This window comes from Dermochelys coriacea, chromosome 1 (genome assembly GCF_009764565.3).
Source record: "Dermochelys coriacea isolate rDerCor1 chromosome 1, rDerCor1.pri.v4, whole genome shotgun sequence".
NCBI lineage: Eukaryota > Metazoa > Chordata > Testudines > Dermochelyidae > Dermochelys > Dermochelys coriacea.
In genome coordinates, this window is record NC_050068.2 from 184,265,117 (window position 1) to 184,291,325 (window position 26,209).

The following is a 26,209-nucleotide window of genomic DNA, read 5'->3' on the forward strand; positions in this document are numbered from 1 at the left end:
AACAGTTTAGTCAGTGGGGGGTAAATGAGAAGACTCTTGAGAGAGCTCAGAATCAGAGGGCACTGCCTGCTGAGGGAGAAGCCCTAGCTTGGAGATCTGCAGACTGTGAAGCACTAGAGGGCTGTAAGGAAAAGAAAGCCCTGAAGGAGCTATTGGGGAGGGCTATACAGATTGTGAAGCAGTGAAATGCAATACAAGGACTGTAAGGACTGAAAGAAGCTGGCAAGTCTAGAAATGAAAGCCCAGAGACTTGGCTTTCAGTGAAAATGTTATTTTATATCAGTAAATCATGCCCCCAAAAGGGGAAAACAATTCAAAGCACCAGTTGTGGTGGTTGGTTTCACTGGGGAAAGAGGAGGAAACTGAAGCAATGTGTTGTCCCAGCACTGGACCGGGTAAACTTCTGCTACACTTATATAAAAATACGTGGATTATGTCACAAATCTGCACACTCTATCCTAGTATAATTTATCATAATACCAAGTTTTCAGATCAGCCCACATAAGCAGAAATTTACGTTCCCCACATGCTTTCAGACCATCCTCTTCGTTTTTGAACAGTGCCAACACCACATCATTCTTCCCCCACGCCTCTTTCTTCAGCTCTAGATATAAATGTCCTTTCCTTGGTGGTTCCACTTCTGAAGGAGGGCTTGGACTCTGGTACTGGGGGTAGGAAGATCCTGTAAGGAAAACAAGCAAGGAGGATGGGTCTTAGCAGGGCAAGGGTTGGTTCTAACTCCAATACAGCATCCTGATTTCATCCTATCTCCCAGTGATGAGTAACTTTTTCTCCTGGCATTGTGCCTTCTTCTAGCCACCTCCACATTAACTATCCAGTCCTTAAAGTGGTGAGTTAGCCAGTGCCCTGAGTTCTTCCTTTTAAGCATTTTTATAGTCCTAACCTCTTTATAACCTGTGGCATTCACTGTTTCTCAAAGCAGCAATATTTATCTTTAAAAGGGGGAGGGGTCATTGTGATTTAAACATTGGCCTCCAACTTCTTGCTGTTTTGACTTAATGGCCACTAAACTGCCGGGTGATTTTTCTTTTAAATTATCTTTATTGCATCCTAGTATAGAAGGCTGCTTAGTGTATTATAGCCACATGGAATCTATTATTTTCTTTAATTCTTTGTTGTCCTTTCATCCTAACCGTCTCAGTCAGAATTTATCAGCTCTGTTCTGTGCACTGGACTGTATGACCTAAATTTTATGACCTTGTGTCCAAAAACTAATTCTCCGCTACAAACTCATATTTCTCTGTTGAGCTTTTAAAGACATTTTCTTCATTAACATCACAAAAAGGCATTGGAAACCAAGTGAAACAATATGCAATTTTGCATTGCACACAAATTCTTCACTGCAGTGCACTCAACTAACTTCCTATTAAAATTGCATTTTCTTCCCACCTCCTTATTTTATCTTTAGCAAACATCTATTCTACTGGTGGCAAGGGGGGTATTTATTTATCTCTCTTTCATTATTTCCATTAGCCACCAAGCTTTAATTTGGCTACTTTGCTGTGGCCACTGAGTTCATCACATGCAAATTAAATGCTAGCAAAGACTGTAATATGTTAAAAAATAAAACCCATCTAGCGTATTTCCACAGAAGTAGTATTTTTTTTATTTCAAATTATATTACCATAAAATGAAATATAAAAAAGCATGAATGCAAATTCCAATATAATACTAACTTTCAGGTGGTAAATTGTGGTTCTCAGTGAGGAATATCAAACAGTTTCAGCAATGACGACAATGGGAGTATATGAAAAAGAGAATAAATTATGGACAACTGTGAATGACAAGGCTGTAATGCCATCAAGATAAATCAGAACTGTGAGCTTGAATAACAAGATTCCCCCCCGCCTTCATGTAACTCATGAGTTCTACAGGAATTTTGATTGTTTCAATAACTTTAAAATTATACTATGCACTAAGGGCTACCTCCAGAAATCATCTCCAATCTTAAGCAAACAGAAGTATTATGATGTTGCTGTAAATACAGTTTTATTTGATCTTTCTACTTCCTACTAGGCATAGCAAAACTTTGTTAATCACTTTGGTAATTTGAGTTTCCCCGTGGTTCTTGGAAGTGGAAATAACCATAAGGTTGACTGTCTCAGACAAAGATGTATCTTTATTAAATAGCTGTAATCCTTTGTAAAGTAGATGTAATGTTAGAAATGTTGAAAGAAGTGGCTATGTATACAAAGTATGTGAACAATGGTGACTACTGTGGAGTACAGAAAAAAAGAAAGTAAAGATTTTATAGGAAGGCTGTAAAGACTTTTTCCATGATACATTCTGTAAATTAGATTAGATAAAGAACTTGCCAGAGTAACTACATGTTTAGTTCATGTAGGTGAACATGTTGCAGTAAATGTTAATGCTGGTTCAGAAAAACAAACATGGAAAGGAGAAAAATGGTATCTTTATGATCTTCTGTTTTTATGTAGGGACCCTGAGGACCAGATTTTGCCTGACCTCTGTATGCAAGGTGGGGAGATGGTCACAGAGAAAATTCTCCTTCCACATTCTCTACTTCTTGTAGCATCCTTCTCAGGAGCTAACTACAGCTGAACCCTCTGCCTTCATCCATACACAGATACTGCTCTATTCCTTCCCCTAGGAAAACAAACTGTAAATAAGGGAGCAGGGGCAAAGTGGGATGGGCATGGCCTTATCTTTCTCTGCCTACCCTGAACTCTACAGGAGAGTTGGATGGGTGCAGGAAGAGGAATATGTAGCAGGTGAACATTCCTCCACTTAGGAAGGAACAATCAGTTGCACACATACAAAATGGGAAATGATTGCCTAGGAAGGAGTACTGCGGAAAGGGATCTGAGGGTCATAGTGGATCACAAGCTAAATATGAGCCAATAGTGTAACGCTGTTACAAAAAAAGTGAACATAATTCTGAAATGTATTAACAGAGTTGTTGTAAGCATGACACGAGAAGAAATTCTTCTGCTCTACTCCACGCTGATTAGGTCTCAACTGAAGTATTGTGTCCAGTTCTGGGCACCATATTTCAGGAAAGATGTGGACAAATTGGAGAAAGTCCAGAGAAGAGCAACAAAGATGATTTAATGTCTAGAAAACATGACCTATGAGGGAAGATTGAAAAAATTGGTTTTGTTTAGTCTGAAGAAGAGAAGACTGAGAGAGGACATGATAACAGATTTCAAGTACATAAAAGGTTGTTATAAGGAGGAGGGAGAAAAATTGTTCTTCTTAACCTCTGAGAATAGGACACGAAGCAATGGGCTTAAACTGCAGCAAGGGTGGTTTAGGTTGGACTTTAGGAAAAACTTCCTAACTCTCAGAGTGGTCAAAGTGTCTTCCCAGAGATATGAAGCTGAAAACAGAGTCTACCTTTGCCTACTGATAGTGGTGGGGGCAGATACCTTGTTCTGGAAAAAGGACTATTGAGGAGATAACCAAACAAGGACAGAGTCAGAGGCAAGAGGGGAAATTTGATGGCAGAAAAAAAGCAGAATGAAGTAATGCCACCCAAAGAGCCTACAGGGAATATGAAGGACTTTTATAATTATAAATTAATAAGAAGTAGGAAAGAAAAGTCATTTAATAAGTGGTGAGCTATGTCTCCAGCCATTGCCTCACTGTGTTTAATAGGGTGAGTCATTTTGCCTCTCTGCCTCTATTGCCTTGTCTGTAAACTGAGAATGATAATACTTTACCCACCTATTTGGCAGGGGTTTTATAGGGATTAGATAGTTAATATCTAAATGGTACAATTGCAATATAAATGCTATGGAGGGGTGTTCTTCCTGGGGCATTGCTTCTCTGTACTACCACCTACCCAGGGCTGTGTCTAAATGACACAGTCTACCTTATAAAACTAGTAATTCGCCTCCCTTCCAACAAAGGTATTTACCCAGCTGTCCTCTTTGAGGAGATCATCACCTTTTTTATGATATATCAATTTAACATAAAAAGTCACTCACAATTATAATCATTGCCATTGGATAAACAGTTCTGGGTTTCTGTTTTACCATTACCAGTATTTCTCCAAACATTCCTTCAAAGGTAGATTGACACAAATGGGGCACTTTCACTCTTCATGTGATTATGTCCTTTTGGAACAAGTGTTTTGTGATGCTAATTAAACTCCTTTCTAATGCTTACTATCCCCTGATCGCAAGTATTAATTTACCAGAAAGCCCACTGACTGCTTTGTCTCCAAGTTTAAACTCATAGCTGTTAGCCTTCTCTCTTTACGTTAATTCTGTTCTGTGTCAGGTATGACTTATTGATGGACTAAAGGCAATCACTACAATGGGCACATTTTCTAAACTAAAAAAAATGCCCTTGAGCCTTGAACACAACTCCCTTTGACATCATGATGTGGTCCTTGGTGTTAAGCATCCCAGGTGATTTTCTGTACAGTCGTTGGAAGATTTTTATGCAATTCCTAGCTTATTTCCTACAGTACATGAAAGACAGCATATTTTAAGTGCTGTATCTGCAGATTGAAAGCTGCAAAGTGTTTTTCAGGTAATCATGAAATTTAAAGTGGTTATCTTACCATGACTGAGTAATGCATTCTGCACAGATCTGAGTGCTTTTGTATACTTAACAATGTGATTTTCTCTGATCTCAGGTATCACATTTAAAAATATCCTAATCTTGTAGTTTTATAGCTCATCTTGAATGTTTATCAAGAGAAGCTTTCATGGAGCGCACACACATACACTTTAGAAGTACCATATATTTATTCTTATTCCTTTCTTGTAATAATCAGATTCTCTCTCTGGAGGTATTTTTCCTCAATCACCAAGAAATTTACCTGAGCTTGGAATATTTTGTCTTATAATAGCCATATTCTTGTTAGATTGTTTTAATTTTACAGCCTACTTATGATAATTAGTAAAGCTAACTGTATTCTGGTAGCCACAAACAAAAAAGGATTTTAGTTCTAGGCCTGTCTAGGCTGTTATATCCACAGAACTGATCTACCCACTTGGAGGTTCATAAGAAGCTGCACTGCCCTGTGGGGAGCTCCAGGACTGGTTGTGCCTCCGGGACAGAAAATCTAGGAACTCTCAAGCATGCAGGAAATCATAGAATCATGGAACTGGAAGGGATCTTGAGAGGTCATCTAGTCCAGTGCCCTGCACTCAAGTCAGGACTAAGTATTATCTAGACGATCCCTGACAAGTGTTTGTCCAACATGCTCTAAAAAAACCCCAATGATGGATATGCCACAATATCCCTAGGCAATTTCTTGCTCATTGTGTTTTTCCTTCTTGAGAGCAATAGTCTGCCATGCTTTTAATATTTGCAGTGTTGTTGTAGCTGTGTTTGCCCCAGGATATTAGAGAGATAAGGTGGGTGAGCCTTTAATATTATCTTTTAGGCTCCTCCAACCTTCTCTCACAAGGGGGGATTTTAATAATTTATGATGGATTTGGAATTACTCTATGCATTGTTTACAAGCTGTTTACTTCAGCTATTTGCTAAAATAATAAAGATGCCTATCCAAGGCTCTAGGCACCACAGCATAATTAATTATACAATAAATGCAATTACATTGACTCTCAGCAGCATTGAAATCATCTGTCCCACAGGAATTCAGCCAGCTTCATAAACTAGGAAATATAGGAAATGATAGTCATCAAAGTCACATGGTTTTGTTTCTGCTCCTTGAATGAACTGAGACTTTTAAAATGTGAGAATAATGAATATCAAATCACAATTGCTGTGTTCACACATGAATAACTCTGTTTGCATGTGAACATATGTCTTCATCTGAAGAAAAACAACTCTTCAAACAAAATGGGATATGGACATGAAGGAACTAAGTAATCACGTAGAACTCGAATGTTGGCAAACACCATTTCTGCAGTATTCAGCCAGATTTATTCCAGATACTCCTCAATGTTTTTGTCATCTCTCCCCATTCTGGTCCCTGGGGGTATGTCTACACAGCAAAGAAAACACCACAACTGGCCCATGCTAGCCAACACAGGCTCAGGCTGCTTCATTGCTGTGTAGACTTCTGGGCTCGAGCTGAAGTCCAACTTCTAGGACCCTGTAAGATGGGAGGGTCCCAGAGATCTGGCTCCAGCCTAAACCCAGAAGTCTACACAGTAATTAAATATTCCTGCAGCCCAAGCCCTGTGAGCCTGTCAGCTGGCATGGGCCAGCTGCAAGTTTTCCTATTCTTTTCTTTTCTTTTCTTTTCTTTTCTTTTCTTTTCTTTTCTTTGCTGCATAGACACATACTGGGAAGCTACATATAATCTTGTTCTCTTTGTCTGAATATTGTCTCTATTAAGTTTCTAAGTGTGTCCCATTTCATTGCTTGCTGCATTGTCATTGTTTGGGCTTCCATATACTTATTCTTGGTCTCCTCCTTCTCTTCATAAAGAGCAGAATATCTGTTGTGAGTAACTATATTAAAAGGGTCTGTTGACATTCGCCTTTTCTCTTACCAATCTTGTTACTTGTCACAGTCTTCCATCTCTTTTATTCCTTCCATACATTTCCCATTCATTCTCTCAACCTACGATATGTGTCTGATTGTGCCTTTGTCCATGTGCCATCAGATTTTTGTTTTCCATGTTACCTCTGAATGATTCCAACTTCTGTTTCAGCTCCTCTATTTTCTTTCAGTAAATAAAATTGCTTCCACTTCCATACCTATGCAAATCTTGCACCTCATACAAGTTGGACTGTCAATAGGGTGTGTCCTCATCAGCAGTGAAAATCAGATCCATATATCATGTTGGGCACCTAAACCCTGAGGCACACAAAATTAGCAAATACTGCTGAAGTTTGAGAACTAATGGGGTTTCCTGTTCAATTTACAGGCTGGGTTTTTCAAAAGTGCTCAGCACTAGCCAAATTCTATTCTCATTGAAGTCAGTGGGAGTTTCCTGTTCAACGAGAGCAGAATTAGGCAATCCAGACCACCTTTGAAAATCCTCCTCCCCACAGTGTATTTACTGTTTTGACAGCTCCAGACTTTCTGCATCCTCGGTTATGTTCTCAGACAGCAGCTGCGTGTTTTGCCTTATAAATGGGTTAACTTCAGCTGGGATGCTCTGCTGTGTCAGTTTACTTGTTAAAAATATCAGCTTGTGTTAATAGCTTATCTAATGATTGCTGTCATGAGTTTTGCCATGTCTGAGTGATTTCTTGATTGTCTTGGTTGTCAAATCACCTTTTCTAGTGTACCTTGCTCCTTCATCTCTGCCTCTCTTGCTTTGTTTTCTTATGTCTGTTTTTATGGAGGATGTTTTGTTGACTGTACATATATTGCCACTGACATTACTAAGGCTTGTTCCTGTTTCTGAGCTGTAATTTGCTAGCTGAGAGGTCTGTAGCCTAAAATTCTCTTTGGGGATTTAGCCCCACAACTCTCATTAATTTAAGGGGGAGTTGTGGGGCAAAAGCTCCTAGTAGGTTCTGCAAATCCCAATATGGGTTCTTGTACAATCTGTTCAGGAGCTCAGACATGTCCTAGTTAGCCTTGTATCATGTGGTTTCATATCAATCCTTTATATATATCTTCAAGTCCCTAATTAGGACAACAATATTTTTATTTAAAACTATAAAGAAATGCATTTTCTGTGTATCCAAAGGCACAAAACTTTTTTGGGGGGCTGGCTTAAGAGAGTAAGTCCTTGCCTAAATGTCTACATATAATATAGCAGCCAAGCTTCTTTTGAATTATTTCATTATAATTGTATAGAAAGCCCATGAATTGATGTCATATGCTCAAGGTAATATAATTTAGCTAGAACAATTACATTCCTATATAGAATGAGAACTTGGTTGGTAGTCTATAATAACCTCTTGTTAAGAGAATAATTTCTTATTTATCTTCTTCTTGCTAATGAAAGATAAGATTTCTATAGAGTCTGCACTGTGTGTATGTGTGGTGGATGAGCTAACATACAGAGCAGAACTAAATGTTTTTTAGACTCCATTGTATGGTGAAATTTTACAGACAATATTTTATATTACCTGTTTGTTAGTCAGGGACAAACAAGGAGAAACATAAGTTCTTTTTCACCTATTCTTATTCAGTCAAAATGAGATCTTCCCATGTGGTCCTTCCAGGATTCTCAACCTGACCTGAATGGAACACCTGCTGAGGAATAATTCATCTTGTATGCCAGTTTAATGCAGGGGGCTGTACTGAACAGGGATTGACATCTGTTCTAACCAGTGGTGATGAATCAAACATGGGGTGGTGTGAACTATTTCTTGTGTGACCTCATTATCATTTTGCTTCTACTAAAAGCCATTTTTGGATCTTGCCTCAGAGGAGGAAAGGTGAGATAGTTTTTTACCTGTGCTGTCAGAATTTGGTAGCAAATAAGCTTGATTTGGTGAGTTCATGTCTTACATACCATCACTGAGGAGAAAGTGAGCATAAGGGGAAGCAGTGCGGCTAATGGAGGGGACTGGCACTCAGGAGTTGTCCTTATTCTAACTTTGACAATGATTTGCTGTGTGACTTTAGGCAAGTACTGTCAGGTTAATTTCTGGTTTGCCATGTGCTGCTGTATTGGGGGTGGGGAAAAGGGTTCAAATACTTAGCACTGTCTAAAAAGTGTGGGGCTCCAGCTCATGTGCTAGGTGGTTCTCACAGCTCCATAGGGACCATTGGGTAGGGAGTGTGCCCTGGCCCCTCAGCCTTATTACACAATGGCTGGTGTCTAACAGATGTTCAAGAACTCTGAAGGAAGAGACAGGGATGATCTTCCTACTGCACAGCATTGAACTCAATAATGTTTCTGTTCCTACGGTAATTGCTGGCATTACTTACTGTCCTTTTGCTTCTTGGCTAATGAAACCTTACTCAGAAGATACTAAATGCTCCCTCTACTGCTACCTCAGGAACACCTAAATGGCAGCTGAACATAGAATCATAAACTCGTAGGACTTGAATGGCTCTCAAGAGGTCATTTAGTCCAGTCCTCAGCACTCATGGCAGGACTATCTAGACCATTCCTGACAGGTGTTTGTCTGACCTGTTCTTAAAAATCTCCAATGAGATCTCTACAACATCTCTAGGCAATTTATTCCAGTGCTTAACCTCCCTGACAGATAGGAAGTTTTTCCTAATGTCCAACCTAAACTGCCCTTGCTTCAATTTAAGCCCATTGCTTCTTGTTGTATCTTCAGAGGTTAAGGAGAACAATTTTTCTCCCTCCTCCTTCAGTATGCTTTCCGAGAACTGAAGTTAGGCTCACTGTTCTATAATTCCCCGAGTTGCCCTTATTTCCCTCTTTTATAGATGGATACTATATTTGCCCTTTTCCAGTCTTCTGGAATCTCTCCCGTCTTCCATGACTTTTCATGATAATAGCTAATGGCTCAGATATCTCCTCAGTCTGCCCCTTGAGTATTCCAGGATGTATTTCTTCAGGTCTTGGTGACTTGAAGACATCTAACTTGTCTAACATGTCTTTGGGAAGCTGAGGACAAGAGGGAGATGTAGTCTAAAGTGCCATAACATTGACTACATCCCCACTGTTAGTTTGGCATATTGTATTTTGCTCTCTGCTTGTGGCAGCACAGGGGGAGGATTGTCTCCCACAGGTAGTGAAAAGGGGAAACCAAGATGGCTGCTACATCCCACCAGCCAGAAACTCCTGAGGTGCAAGAATCCTGCATTGCTGCCAGAGTCAGCAAAGCTAACACAAGGGATTTCCTATGCCAATACTTTCCCTCTGAAGAGGCAAAGTAGGAGGAAAACAATTAACTGACGTGTACTGGCAATAATAGTAGCTGCAGGCAGTGCATTAACTGGTATATTAATTCATTTATAATCACCAACTTCCTGATTAGCTTGATTATTGCCATCATATTTGGATGTGGAAGATGGTAGAGGGCCTTGGATAAGCTTCAATGATGGTAGAATTATCTTCCCTTTTGTACCTCTCTGACAGTCACTTAAGCACGAAAGTATGATGCAGTTTCCTCTGCGTGATCAATGAATCGAACACATTATATAACTAACCTTTCAGTAATCACAGGCACACTAAATTTTACAGACCATATTTTATATTACCTGTTTGTTAGTCAGGGACAGACAATCGAAAACAAGCAGTCTAATTTTTGTTTAGTGGGAATGTGTCTGAGCTATCATTTAAGTGAGGAAGATGCTGGTGTAGTGGGGTGGGCAAACAGAAGATACAGATGATGGGAAGGTGGAGAGGTTGGGAAAAGGCAGTCTGTAGACTGCAACGAGTATAAAGGAGCAGTTGTTTGATAGAAAGCATGGGTTACGTTGCTGAGCTTCTTTTTTTTAGGTATCCGGTATCCATTTCTCATGGCAGCATGAAGTCCTAAATCTTCCTGACTAGTGGAAATAATTTTCCAGCACCATCCACCTGATATGAACTTCATTCTATGCATACTTTCAGAAAGCTTTGTCTTACTCACCTGAACAGAGGATTAAGAAAAAATAAGCATCCCACTGTGACGGTTTTATGGAAATATGCTTATGAATGTAAATATGACGTACCTGGAATATGTTTTATGTTACATATGCCATATAACATATCTCTGTAAAGGTTATGATCTACTGAATAACTTCCTCCTATTTGTATGCATGTATCATTTTTGTATTCAAAGTTATGAATATTGGCTGTGTACTTGCTTGATTTCTAAGTAAGCTTTGTCAGGCATTTGGTCAGCTTCTTTAGAAAGGAATTTGCAAAGTTAAGTTCCCAATCAAGAAGCACTTAAGAAACAATGGATCTTGGAATGCTCCAATCCACATAAGAAGTCTACTTGAGGACGTTCAAGGTAGCATGTGAACCATGGCTTCTACCTGTAGTTCTGAGTCTTGCATGGACATGTGACTTGCCCATGTGACTCCAAAACTCAATTTTGGAATTGGACTTTGCATAGGAGAGAGGAAGGGGTGTCCACCCACAAAGGAAAGTCTATTTAAGCCAGTGGGAGATCCCTCCATTTTATCTTCAGCTGCCTAAAGAGAGCGCCTCTCCACCCTCAAGGATACCTGAAAGAAACTGGAACAAAGGACAGTAACTACAGGGGGTGTGAGTGATTGCTGGACCCAGACTAGAAGGAGACTAGTCTGTAAAAGGAAGCTTACTGGGTGAGGATTTTACCTGTATTCGGTTTTATTACTGTAGTAGACTTAGACTTGCATATTTTATTTTATTTTGCTTGGTAATTCACTTTGTTCTGTCTGTTACTACTTGGAACCACTCAAATCCCACTTTGTGTATTTAATAAAATCATTTTTTACTTATTAATTAACCCAAAGTATGTATTAATACCTGGGGGCGATGGGGCAAACAGCTGTCCATACCTCTCTATCAGTGTTAGAGAGGGCGAACCTTGTTTTATACAGGGTAAAACAGATTTATTTGGGTTTAGACCCCATTGGGATTGGGCATCTGAGTGTCAAAGACAGGAACACTTCCTTAGTTGCTTTCAGTTAGTCTTCAGCTTTGGGCCATGTGATTCAGACCCTGGGTCTGTGTTGGAGCAGAGTGACATGTCTGGCTCAGCAAGACAGGGTGCTGGAGTCCCAAACTGGCAAGGAAAGCAGAGGCAGAAGAAGCATGGAACATCAGCTGGCAGCCCCCGGGGGTTTCTGTGATCCAACCCGTCACACCCACCTCTATTGTCTTGCTCTACAGTCTTGCTTAAGTCTGCTTGGGTCTTGGGTCCAAGTCTGGTCCTGAGTACTGCCTCTGCTCTCTGGATACTAAATAATACATAAATGGGGAAGAAAAGAGGTGGAGAGGGGCAGAGAGTGTGTGTAGTCTTGGATCCACCCTCCTTCCCCCAACTGGCTGGCCAGAATAGCTGGCCAGGCATCAAGTGGGAGAAAAGCTACACCAAAGAGGGGTGCACAAGAGGAACTGTGACTCTCTAAGCCACAATTTTTCACAGTTCTTGGTCCAGTGCAGTTGCATAATGTGCCTTATTCAGAGCTGCTCATAAAGACTCAGTGTAGCCTAGAGTTTTTGGTCTTTCTTCTCCATCTGCAGTCTTATTCTCTCATTTTAGTACTACATTCTCTCCTCCTCTAGTTGCCTTTGCAGTCTCATTTTCTCTTCCCAGTGTGTCAGCTGGAGCTGTGACTCAACCCCCATCTCATGCTGCAGCTCAGGAAAATATTTAATCCCTTGGTATCCTCCTCAAGTTGTTAATGGACTCTGTTTCTTCTCCTTTTGCCCTCTCATTGCTGCTGGGATAGAGAGGCATCTCAGGGGTCCATCAACACCCTCCTCTGTCAGTTGATTGGGCATTGCCTCTGTGTTAGCAGCAAGCACTAGGAGAGGGTTGAGATGGGGAAGAGAGTGCAGAAGAATCCATTCTAATTCTGAATCTTGCAGTTTGAAATACAGCTGCTGTTCAGTGCACAGATGCGGCATCATGGAGCCATTGTTAAATGGGGGAAGTTACAAATAAAATAATATATATCTTGTCAAACATTCTATTGATTTTTTTAAAGTGAAATGTTTTGTTCTTGCCTGGAATGCAACAAAGGAAATAATAGGGAACTGCAATACAGACCATTAGAGTAGAATACTTTTGTAAGAATTCCTTACTCCAATATTTTTGGGTGCTTGCTTTTCAGTTTGGTGCCCTTACAACACACATCCTCCACTAGCATAAATCAGTGAAGCTTCACTGAAATAAACAGAGCTCTGCTGATTTAAACTAGGTGCGGATCTGACCTTGTATTTATTACAGGCCATGCAAGGGGATATTGCAGGTAATGGTTGGCAACTAAAAGACATAGCTATGGTGAATATTTTCCCCTCACATACCAATATTTCAGAGCACCTTTTAAGTAAGAGCGGCACTGTTACAGCTGGAGTTAAACTTTTAGAGTTGATGATTGGGGCTGATACCCTGTGCAGTGAAAGAATATATCAATATTAATGGGATATTAGGAAAGGATGCAGATCCTTGTAACCTGGTTACAAATCTGGAGGAGTAGATGTCTTAGACAGCATAGGGAGAGTTTCCAAAATGCCAAGGAGATTTAGGAGCACAAATCCCATTAACTTTCAATGGGACCTGTGTTCCTAAACTGCTTAAATGTTTTTGAAAATCAACCCCATTTCCTATTCAATGACAAAATAAGACACAAATCGTATGTAAGAAAGCTCAATACCTTGTGTGAGGGCACTTCATCTCCTATCAATTCATCTCCATAGTTGTCATCATTAAGACCTTCTCACTAGTTGGTCTTTTCTAGGACACAATCCTAAAATAAATTTAGGTTGGCGTTTCCTCTCCATTTGCATATGAAAAGTTTCTGAATTTAAAAATGTTTACTCTTTATAAGTCCCTAGGAAGTGATCTTAGAATACACTAAATCCCATAGGAAAGTTCTATTTTTTTTAACCAGATGTTATTTTTGTCTACAATGCTGCATAGATTCTATCTTTAGGCCTTACAATGTACCTGGCCTCCCTAATACTACAGTACTACAAATCTATCAGTGAGATTGTCTGACTGCTATTGTGTCACTTAGAGTGGCAACCTGTTTACATTCGAAGGTGAACACAAAGCCAGATGTGACACCAGCACTAGATAGTATGTTCTGGCAGTGACTATGGAGCTATACTAATGCTGCTGTGTATTATTCATTTACTCTTCCTACACAAAGGTGAAATGTGAGATTTTTAGCTTTTGCAAGTTACAAATGAATAGTACAACACACTAAGAACGTTTATAAATATGGTCCAGAGGTTAGATTGCTCCTCTGGGACATGGGAGACCCAGAATCGATGTCCTTAACTACCACAGACTTCCTAAGTGACCTTGAGCAACTCACCTAATCTTTGCCTTAGTTACCCATCTGTAAAATAAGGATAATAAAACTTTCCTACACACAGGGGTACAATAAGAATATATTTACAATTGTGAGGTGCTCGGATACTATACTAATGGGAGGAGAAGCATAAAAATACCCATGATTTCTGGATACGTATAGGGACTTGACTACATAGGGGTATTAAACCAGATTGATATTTGTACTTCAGTCAAGTATTTGATATGGTACCACATGGAAAATTATTAGTAAAATTGGAGAAGATGGGGATTAGTACAAGAACTGCAAGGTGTACAAGGATATAGCTAAAGAGGAGAAGCCAAAGGGTTGTTCTGAAAGGTGAATTATCAGACTGTAGGGAGCTTATTAGTGGAGTTACTCAAGGATCAATCTTGGGAACAATCTTATTCAATATCTTTATTAATGACTTTGGCACAAAAGTAGGACAGTGCTAATGAAATTTGCTGATGATACAAAGTTGGGAAGCATTGTCAATACAGAGGAAGATCAGAACATTACACAGGAATATCTGGATGACCTTGAAGACTGGAGTGACAGAAATAGGAAGACATTGAATAGGACAAAGTGCAAGATCACATTCTTAGGGTCTAATAATTTCTGCTATAAGCCGGGAGCTCATCAGTTGGAAGCCACAGAGGAGGAGAGAGACCTGGGTGTGTGGAATGATCACAGGATGGCTATGAGCCACCAACATGATGCGGCCATGAAAAAAGCAATCCTAAGATTAGGCGAGGCATTTCCAGTAGAACTAGAAAATTATTAATGTGATTGTACTGGTAAGACCTCCTTTTGAATATTTTGTACAGTTCTGGTCACCATGTTCAAGAAAGCTGAATGCAAACTGGAATAGGTTCAGAGAAAAGCCACTAAGATGATGAGGGGAATGAAGGGCCTATCTTATGAGAGGAGATGGGGTTGCTTCTGACGGTAGAGGGCTGGGTTCAGCAGCCCTGGGGCTCATTTCTGGTTTACATCTTATGTTTCTAAAAGCTCATGCTTCAGGGTTTTAGCTGGCGCAGCTGCAGGCGTCACCAGCTTGCCTAGCTGATAATATCACTTCTAAAATATTACAGACACTGTACAGTTCATTTGTCCCTGTCATGAAAAACTTTGAAAGCAGGAAGAAACTTGAGAGTTCATTGGTATGATGAAAAGTGCAGGAGCATTTCTGAGCTGATGCTGGTAGCTTAAGTTTTCATTCTTTTGACTGATGATGCAATGTTTGAGAATGACAAGGTGTCAGTTTAGGACATAAAGCTTCAAATATCCAGTCTTCTGTAAGGCTGGATAAAGCAGTACATGAAGTTACTGGTAATGGAGTGAATTATAGTTTAGATTACTGTCCACAAACAATGTCTAGGTTTTCTTGTAAACAGGGCATTTTGATTTGTGGTTTAATAATTTCTAATGGCCTGTTTTAATGTCTCTGATGCACTGACACTATGGAATAACTTACATTGATCTTAGCATGACCTATGCATTTCCACAGATGACCAAGCAAAGAATTGTGAAACAATTGCTCAGTTTAGAGTAGTTATAAAAACCCCTTTCCAATTGGAATGAATGGGGTTAGTTTTAAGATTACATTTTTAAAACCTTGGTATCATGCTCACAACCTAATAAATAATCTGCAACCTTTTCCAGTCCACAATCAATATGTTATTCAATATTTATTTCCTAATTTCAAACAAATCTAAAGACGGGCAGCTCAGAAATGCCAACGTAGGACAAAACTGATGATAACAATGACATTTATTGACATTTCTGAAGCAGAAAGAGATTTAAATGAAGTTAAAATGCCTTTCCACAATTGACAAGGGTATAATGAAAAGCCAGTGAACACAATAAAATATACACTGCCAGCTGCATGTAGGTCAAAGATGGAATTTACATAAATGTAGGATAACTTTCTTTTTGTGTTACTTTATGGCAGCGGTTGACAATGGCCTGATTGTTGATAGCCCCACAGCAATCATGTACTACTTTCTGCTATCTGAAGGAGACGGAAAAATTAACAAAGGGATGATGATTTTACCAGTAAAAAATGTAATAAGAAATTCCTCTCCTCAGGACCCCCCAAGGCATTTGGGGTATATAGGGCTTGATATTCAGAGGTGTTGAATGTGCACAAATCTAGCTGAAGTCTATGCGTGTTGCCATGTTCAGCACCTCTGAAAATACCAGCTATGCTACAAATCTGAAGGGAGGGGCTTCAAATGCACCTAATCTTGCAAACTTCTATTTTTAAAGGAAGTGTGTATTTAATAAAGGAAGTGTGTATGACGAAAGGGAACACCTGTTAAGTTCTGGGATGTGTGCCTGCTCACATCTGAAGGCCCTAAGGGAATGGGCTACTGAACCTGGGGCTCAAGCAATTATGGGAGATAACGAATGAAAAAAACAGGGACTGGACTGAGGGTTACAGGTTTAAAAGCAGGGATTCATAAGGGGGCACTGAGCAGAGAACCCCAGACAGCACCCACTGCTCCTTGAAGATGTCTAAAGAGCCAGCAGATGTGGCCCAAAGGAACTCTGCCTGGATATGTGATTGAAGGGAGGAGTGGAAATAGGCCTCACAGGCTCAGAGCACCTCCCTGTCCAGCATCCTCCTCCTGGTGGAATATATGGCCATCTTGGCAAGCACCAGGAGGAAATTAATGAGGAGGTCTCGTGACTTCATGGGCCCATGGATGGGTGTGCAAGTATCAGGAGGTGCAGGGAAAAGTGCACACAGAACCTGAGGAGAAGGTTCTGGAGGAGCCAGAAAAGGGGCTGCAGTCTGGCGCACTCCAAGTAGACATGCATCAGGGTCTTCCTAATGCCGCGAAAAGGGGAGGTGTTGGGGAGGGAGGGTGAACCATGCCAGGTACACACCCATACTCACGGCTCCATGAAAGAGCTACCAGCAGATATCCCAGTGGGCTGTGGGACCAAGATGGAATACGGACTGGCCCACCAGAGTTCTTCACCCTCCACAGGTGGTAAAAGGTCCTGCCACTTGATGTCACAGTGGGACTGCGGGGTGAGGAAATGGAATATGTGGAGCATGTGCATGTACAGCTGTTCCTTAGGCATGGGTCAGAAACAAACCAGCTGGAAGTCATGCATCTGGTTCAGGTTATGCAGGGGAGAGGGCTGAGGGGTGGGGTGAGGACTTGTGGGGCAGGAGTCCAATAAAAAAGTCTGGAGGGTGAGTAGGGAACACCCTCCTACAGGACCCACTCAAGGAAGACCCAAGCTGTGGACGATAAATATGTCGGGGCATATGAGGGGTGGAGAGCCCCATGCGCTGGCTGAGCTGGGGTATCTACCCAGTCTCCCTGGTCGTAGTCCAGGAGGTCTCCAGTTCTGGTGGTGCATGCCAGGACCAACCTCTGGTGCACTGAGGGGGACTCAGCCACCTGCACACAAAGCTGGGGGTTGTGTATCAGGGACTCCAGGAGGAGATCTATCCCCTCAGCAACCACCATGGACCTGGTTGCCAAGACCAGCTTCCAGATCCGGAGGAGGTCTTGATAGAAGACCAGCAGCTCAGAGATGTCTCGCAGAAGATCCCTGGGATGAAAATAAAAGAGTTGCCGGTCATATTGGAGCCCTCAGAGGCAGTGGAGGAAGGCGTGTGCCAACGTGCTTCAGTCTAGACAGCTTGTACCATAAAGAAGTCTTTGCAGGGCCTGGAGGTGGAAGACCTGGATCTGGCTGCGAAGGCAAAGCAGGCCCTGTCCCTCCTCCTCCAGAGGAAGTCTCAAAAACCCTGCAGAGACTCAGTGCAGTCCTGGTCAAAAGAACTCTAGTGCTAACCTTTTGAGATTGGCCAGGATACCTGGGGCCGGGCTCAGGGTATTGAGCCAGTGCCAGAAGAGGGAAGGGAACATGGGAGCAGGTAGTACTGGGAGGGCCAGAAGGGGTGAATAGTAAGGGGAAATTGAGAAAAGCCAGGGCAGATCAGGGAATCTATGGACAGTGTCAAGGGGATGATGTCGTGTAGCAGAAGAAGAAGATGAAGTCAATGGGGCTCTGTGTGGGTGAAGCAGTCTGCCTGTGTCCAGTAAATCAACAGGATCAACACCTCAGATTGTAAGCTTTTTCAGAGCAGGGACTTTTCTCTCACTCTGTACAGCACCTACCACCAGAGGGCCCAAATTAATAGTTTACCTGCACTGGAAGAAGTGGTATTGCATGCTTTAGACTTTCTTACACAGTTTGTATATGCTGGTGATTAAAATGTTGATGTCTTTGGGCAGTGTCTTTTAAAAGCAGCAGCAGAACTCCAAACACAAAGGAAACTTAAATAAAGCCAGACAAGTTAACTGGTCTGGTAATGAAACATCATGCACCTCTCTAGATCATACCACATGGAGATGTTACCGAGTGATGCAGTTCTATGGAAGTGCCGCACTGCAATAACAATTCTGCTCAGGAGAAGACGTTAAACTGTAGTTCCTTTTGCCTGCCTTTTAATGGCTCAGCAAATACAAATTAAATATCTAGTGGCAAATTTCAGAAGACTTGGGTTTAGTCCTGGATTTCATCTTATCTCAGTAAGCTTCTTATTTTATACTGCACAAGCACCTAGGAGCCCCAAACTTGAACTAGAACCCTGTGGGCATCTCTGCAGTCCCCCACAGTTGGGATTAAGGGGGGGGGTGAATTGCACTTCAGAGGACTACATTAGAGTACTCAGGAACTTTAAGTTCATGCCTGCAGCATCCACAGGGAGAATTATAGCACAGCACTTTGTTGCACAATGCTACTCTCATTCCCTGAATCTGAAATGCCAGGCAGTGGAGGCAAACAGCCTTGTGGTGCAGGTGGATACAGAAAGACAGGGAATATAATGGAGCCTAGTACAAAGCCCACTGAAGTATGTGAAGCATTCCACTGATTTCTTAGGCCCCGGATCAGGCCCTTGATGCGCACACAATAGTGACTTCATTTGACTTAGCAAGCACTGTGCTGCCCATAGATAGCTCGTTGCTTTGGGATACCAAATTCTGTTTCATTTGTATAAATAACCACATAGAACTCTATATGTGTAATTACTCCTTTGAGATATTCCAAAGCCTCAGAAATTACACCACTACACAAAGCCCTTATTGTACATATTTCTACGAGGCTGGCACATACATAATATAGTAGTGTAAGAAATATTTTTATATTCTTGGGTACAGAGAAATAAAACATAGACTGCTGCGATATAAATGATGGCTTTTGGTGCGTACTCCCACTTGGTTAATTCTCCTTTTCCCTTTTCCCTATTATATAGTTGATGACTTGCTTTTAAGGCTGTTACTTTATATGCATTGTGTAAATACCGCTAGGCTTCTGGGTACTTGTTGAGATATTTTTACAATTAGGCAGCTCATAGTGCTAGCTTGTCTTTTGTTACAGTTTTTTTAGTCATGCATATCTTTTGCTATTTCAGTTTCCCTTATGCACTGCTTTTCTATTTTGATATGATGAAAGCCATAATCCAACACAATTTAGATTGATTTTATATTTATAGTTACCATACCACATTATACACTTTGTTGTCCAAAAAAACCCCTGAAGTAACACTGCAGTTGTACACACTAAATTCATAATACTGTACTTCCACTGTGCTGTTTTATGAGGCCATAATCTAGTTCCTGATTAGTACCTCAAAAAAATGGCTAAAGCACCGCTATTACTGTTATTTTACAAGTTAGTGCTTTGCTAAATCTTATTATTATATTTTATTGTTTGTTTTCACTCTGAATGTGGCTGGGTGAAGTTGTGATTGGAGTGCAAGCATTCTTTGCCTGTTATGGAAACAATGCGCTCCATCCATGGGCACAACTGCCGTTGACATTGGTACGAGTTTCTCGTCTGGATTTGGGGCATGTTACTTCGGCCCTCTGCCTGAGTGGTTGCACAACTTTGTTCTACTGTGACCTTCCACTAGAAAGATTTTTAGCTGCAGGACTCCTGCAGGCCTGGGGTATGTTGGTGGAAGCCAGTGTGTCCCAGTACCAAAAGGAGCCCAGAGGCTTTCACTCTTCCCTTTGTAACTAAGATATCTGTTATCCTATCCAAACCTTTTGCTCCTTTTTCAGCAATGCATTTCTATCTACTCATGTTCCTTCTATTGTATTTGGGCTTTTACATGGCATAATAAATCTTAAATATGTATACATATAAATATAATCCTCTTAGATTGCACTTTTTAATGGTGTTTTCTCAGGGTGACTCCTGAATGCCCATTAACACAGCACATCCATTATGGATGTATCTTTTAGCTCTTCCATAACCTGACAGACAACAGAGTGTTTGAATTGCAGTCCCAATACCTCAGGGGGTCCCTTGATTTGTTTATTACAAGCCACGGGGAGTTGCTCTGCTGTGGTGTAACCTTGGATGACTTTCATAGATTCCAAGCTACAACATAAGGGTGAGCCCTGAATAGATACTGATGTGATTTGAGGAGAGAACTCTAAGATCCTACTTTTATCAATAGTTTTCTACCCCAGGTCCTTTCCTCATTACAAACCTATTGTCATTACAAACCTTCACCTTCCTAAATTTTACCCCCTCTCCCATCTCTACAGTTGGTTATCTACCCTGACTACCTTTGAAAATCAGATTGTGGGGCCCAGCAACTCCAGCAGTTGCTCTCCTGGGCCCGGGTTGCTGTTGAATTCAGTTCTATGTGTGCTCATCTGGGCATTCCAGAGTACGTTAGCCATCTTAAAGCATGCACTGTCTGAATTCCCCAGAGATGACGGAAACCTCAGGGAGAGGTTAATGGAGCTGCTGGGTTTTCATAATCATTACATATACATTGAGGGAGCCAGAAGTCTTGGAAGGGGTGGGGGAGGGGCAGGGGTGAAGGATGGAAGAAAGGTGTGGGTGTGGGGGAGAAAAGATTTAGGTATCTTTTCCATGATTGCATGTGTGTGAATTGGGAGTCCATTGGAGCAACATGCAAAAGGAGACATGGCCATCCTCGGAGCCAAGAAGATGGAGGGTGGGTCAGCCTTATCTTTTCTACACTGGTTCCTTCATCCCTGCTGTATAAAAGTGCTGCTAGTGTTCCCAGAAGTTTATTTTTCTTTCAAAGTACAGAAAATGGTATGAAAAAACCCCCTGATTGCCTCTCAATCAATAGTCTAGAGTGAGATAGGGAGGGAATGCAGCTGGGACTCATTAATCTGCCAGGTTTAGCTAATACAGGAGGAACGAAGGAGAGGCCATTTGTGAAGGGAAGAGAACAGACTCTACTCAAAAAGAGACTTTACTTTCTTGCTTAGACCAAAAGACTTTTATGTAGACCTTGTTTATGCCCCACAAAGGGGAGAACTAAAAGCGTCTATTTTTTTGTTATTGTTGTTCTGGGAGCATACAATTTACACCACTGGAGAGGGTAGAGGTCAGCCTGTGACAGGAATCTAAAGTCCTGAATTGTAACATGGCAATCAATGGGTCTTGAAGTCAATGGGACTACTTGCATGTTTAAAACTATGCACATATGTAAATCTTTGCAGGATTGTGGCCAGACATGATGGGAGGAATGTGGGTCTGGAGGAATGTCAATCTGATTATAGAATCTCATTTAAAACCATATGAAGAAACAGAAGAACCCCCATGCTGCTTCTTCTCTCCTTTTGGGACAGATCCTGCCTCTCCTCCCACGTGGGAGGTGGGTCACATCATGGGGATTGGCCAGCCAAGGCCTCTATGTCATACAGTGTGTAGGGCTCTGGATTATCTCAATCCATCCTGCCTGCAACCTGAACCCTTGGCTAACTTTGTTTAGGCTTATAGCCTCTGCATGGTTATTTATGTATTTAGATTTTTAACATCTGCTTTATATGTTTATATAAATTAAAAAATGAAATCCTCACTGAGATTGGGGAAATGTGTGCAGTTGCTTAAAACACCATCTGAATCCTTTGCTTAAAACAAAGGAAATAAGGAAAACATCATGTTTTTTGCAAAGAATTGGCCATCTATCGTCCTATCATTAATCTTCCCATTGTGGGGAAAGATTATGGAGAAAGCAGTGGCTCTTGGGTTACTTTATCTCTTTAATCATGTCCCTTTTGAGAAATGTCAGTTTTTTTCTCACCTGAACATAGCAGTGAGATAACCCCACTTCTTCTTAACGATGACAGAGGTACCTTGTGTCAACTGATTTCATAAATCTCTCTCTGCTTCTTTTTGGCATTGTACATCATGGAGCCCTTGTAAGAGCACCTCAAGGATATACAGTAGTTGGCTGTCTAGCTCTGTCCTTTGAGGCATTTAAATCTTTGATTTCAAACTCCAGAATCCTCTGTAGGTTATGTGAAGAATCAGATAACGTTAGAGGGATGAATGGATGAATGTACCAATCTCAGGGATGACATATTGGCATCCATTCTCTGTGGCATTTAAAAAAGGCTAGCGATATTTTATATTTAGTCCATTGCACAAAGGAATTCAATTTTGCAGTTACTGCAGTCTTTCAAACAGAGCCACCTTTTAGCATTTTGGAGTGGGCCTGAAAAATAATTTTCTGCCTCCCCCATGGCCCTAAATTTTCAAATTCAAATGGCACCTCCCCACTGCGATTATACTACTAAGCGCAGCCCTGGCCTTAGGGTTTTGTAGAGGGTCAGAAAAACTGTTCTTTGGAGCCATTCTAATTTAAACACCTTTCTATTAAAAAAGAGGAAGACTGGGTTCTCATTAAACTGTTCTAGTGCAGGAGAATTCTGGGGTAGTTATTTGTGTTGGGATCTCTAAATAGCTACATGTGATGGCACAGTCAGGCCTTTAAAGGCAGTGCTGCATAGTGGTAAGCCTGGCCCCTTAACAGTTTAAAAGACATAGTGTCTAGAAGTATGTGTATGTATGTCTCTCTCTCTCTCTCTCTCACTCACACACACACACCCTAAGGCGATATAGATAGAGAGAAAGTCGGAATAATGATGCATGGGAGGAAATCCTGTCACTACATCCTTAAGGACCCCGGGGCCAGGAACCTAGCACAGAGGATGGGGCAAGGCTCCCTTCTTGCCCAATGAATTGGGGAAGAGCTAGGAGAAAGAGGTCAGTATAAATACTGCCTCTGTCCCTTGCAGCAGCTAGGGCAGATATCAGGAGATGCTTGCCTGCCGGACCTTCCTAGCCTCAGGATTAATTGAGGAAAAGGAGGCCATCTGAGGGAGAAGCTGATTAGGTCCTATGCTACAGCTGGCTAAATTATAACCCAGCCCCAAGGAGAAGAGCTGTTTTAGCAGAAAGGCAGGGACACCTTGGCTTGACCCTGAGCTAGCAGGGGAACTGCTGGTAAGCTTTCTAGGCAGTGGAGAAGCTTGAGGCCTTGATCACACCAGACTCAGATTTGTTGTTTTGGGACTTACGTTTTCTCAAGACTTTGAGGTAAGCACCTTTAACTCATTGTTTAAGTGCTGTGCTCCTTGTAGAATGCTGTATTAAATGGAGATACACTGACACTAATTAGAGAGTTTGGCTTCTACTTGACTGGACTGTTAGTAACTTTATTGTTACTTCATCAAAAGAGAAGGCTAAAACAGGCGGTAGCAGGGCCATACTTTGCCACAAAGGGGTGTGCTGAAGAGGCTTACACTGTTACACTACAAACATTTAAAACACATTTTCAAAGAACATATTTTCCAAATTTACTGGAGGTTTGGAGGCTGCTAGCACCCTCCAGATGGCAGAGGGTTGTGTATTTTCCCCCAGTCTCTAACTATAAAATCCATATTGGCCAACAATATCAATAGAAAGGCTCAAAATAGCCATCACACCTTTTACTCCAAACATAAAACTTTAGGACATGAGCTGAAGAGGGGCAATAAAATCAGTCAACAGAAATAAATTAATATACTAATCTGTTTTGTGTCTTACTGTATCCTTTTTCCATTTCTTTATTCCTTTTTTATAATACCTTGTCAGACCAATTCTGTTCATCCCAATACTATTACTTTTATCTTGTGGTGGTGGTTTTCGTTGGCTTACTTACTGCCAGATTCTACCACCTTTACTCATACTATGTAGTACTATATTCTCCCACTACATTCATTGGTTTCAGTCAGAACCCTTGGGAGTAAGGTACCAAAGTGGCAAAATCTGGCCATGAACACTTAAGTGGCCTGTGGGTAGGACTGAAGTCTTCTCTGGTCTGTAAAATACCAAGCATGCTATTGGGACCCAAAAATAAATAACTACTCTAGTGGTAGTGAGGTCTGTGGTGGCCCCTACTGCCCTGATGGTGGGTCCTTGCAGTGCTTATGTTAGTCAATGCTACTTATAAAAGTGGGGAAAGGTGATTTTGCTGCTCCCTTTTGGCCCCAATTCAGCAGTCTGGGATTTAAGTACATGCTTAATCCCCATTGCTATTTCTGGATGGGCAGACAGCTGTAAAGCATTTCTGAGACCTGACTTATTTTACAGGCAATAAACTTACCCCTTCTCACTTAGGGTGAAATCTTGGCCCTATCATGGTCAGCACTGTGGAGTGGGGTGGGATAAACTTCTGTGCCCATGGTGGGTTAGCTTGTCCTTTACCACCCTGACAGATGGGGTCCAGATCTGGCCTTTTGTTAGTGGAGAACTGCATACAAGAAAAGGGGGTGTGGGGAATGGCAATTTTAAAGAAACCGTGTCACAGAATCCTAAGTTAATTATAGAATATAGAAAAGCTATTAAATGTGCACAGGTAAAAAGAGCAGTGGCCTGCTCTGCCATTATGATGTCCATTACAACCAGAAGTGACATAATGAGCTGCTTCATCTGCTCAGAGTAAAAAAGCTGGAAAGAACAGTTTCCAAATACATACCCTGGTGAAATCAAAGTAAGACCTTGGTGCTGGGGTGCTGAAGGAAAAAGCAAATATGTGTTAGCAGTCCAGTAAACATACAGAAAACTAGCTGCATGTTCTTAAAGGCCAAGAAAGGATACATGTTCAGATTTATTTTTATGGGAATAATGGTGTTTTCCTTCCCCGAGAAGAAAAAAGTATGTGCCAATTGTATCCATCTAAGATAACAAACAAAACAGAATCCTCCGAAAGAAGGTAGCTATCAGAGAGTGGGGCAGTAACACAGGAATTGTCAGTGAGAATGAGTAAGGTGAGAGTAAGAACAGAAGAGGAATTTAGCAGCTTTTGTCTCCCACGGCCTCTTCGTTATTTTTTTCACTCTCTGAAACTGGTATTGATCAACTGCTGAGCATTATCAGAGTGTCTAGCACACATGGGCAAGGATGATGGAAATGTGGATTGAAGTGTCATAGAGGATCAGGAAGATATTGAAAGCAGTGAACAGGTAAAAATGACCTACCTAATAACAAGAGCTGGCTTGGAGTCAGCTATGGTTGGCTGTTATAACTATGTGAGGCTTTCTATAAAAGAAAAGTCTGGAGCAATCTGACTGCAGCCCTTTCCTTTCTGCCTCTCTGTTTCTCAGAGCTTTCAGGAGCATTGGAGTTGCTTTTTATTGAAGTGATGCTTTCAGACATCACATCTTTGGTAGCTCTACTGCTCTGTTGCAGATTACTTGGTGTGCCAAGTTCTGGTCTAATCGTTATCTTGACTGACTGCAAGCAAGGTAGATCATTGTATTCTCTTCCCCTCCAAAAGCTGAAGCTGCTCTCCACTGTGTGTGATACAGGGAATTTGGAATTCATAAGCAGACTTTCCAACAGTTAAGCACTAAAAAAACTTAAAATGGACTGAAAGCATTATTCAAAGTTTCCATTCCATTGTTTGTCAACCCACTCCCTTTTAAATTCCTTCCTGTTCTCCCTGATGCACTTCAAATTCTGTCCACCACTTCACCACAATCAATACATTTGCAGATGATGAGGGGGCTTCTGGCATTCGTACAATCTGCTCTGTGTTGCACAATCATAAGTCTGGCAGATATTCCACTTAACCAAAGCATTGAAAAGCAACTCCTACGGTTGATTGCATGATACCCTCCTTCTCTCCTAAGGGGAGGTATTGCTGGTATTAGATCCCAATTTAGCAAAGCAGGCATGGGTAAGGATGTCTGTGTCTCTTTCTATTCAGCAAAACACTTAAGAATGCACTAAAACTTTGTTCTTACCTGCTTTGCTGAATGGGGCTGAATTGAAGCCTTAAGAAGGGAAAATGTTGTGGGAAGAATGACCAGACAGCAAGTGTGAAAAATCAGGACAGGGTAGCGGGCAATAGGCTCTAATATAATACAACTATTGGGACTGTCCCTATAAAATCAGGATATCTGGACACCCTAGTTGTGCCTCAACATACTGAAAGGTTACTGAGCAATCAATACATTTGTGTTGGAAGTTGGAACGATTGCTAGGAGTGCATGTGCCATTATTGTGCTAATGTTTGAAACAAGGGACCTAAAAAATTTGTTGA

The 26,209-nt window shown here is 41.2% G+C and overlaps 1 protein-coding gene across 1 annotated transcript in view; it reads right to left on the reverse strand.

Annotated features, from left to right (window-relative positions):
- The window catches only part of LOC119853080 (cyclin-dependent kinase 2-interacting protein-like), an 81,964-nt gene that overhangs the window by 14,091 nt on the left and 41,664 nt on the right, over window positions 1-26,209 (reverse strand). The window contains 1 exon segment of the mRNA XM_038395565.2: window positions 518-682. Coding sequence (XP_038251493.1) covers window positions 518-682 — 165 coding nt within the window.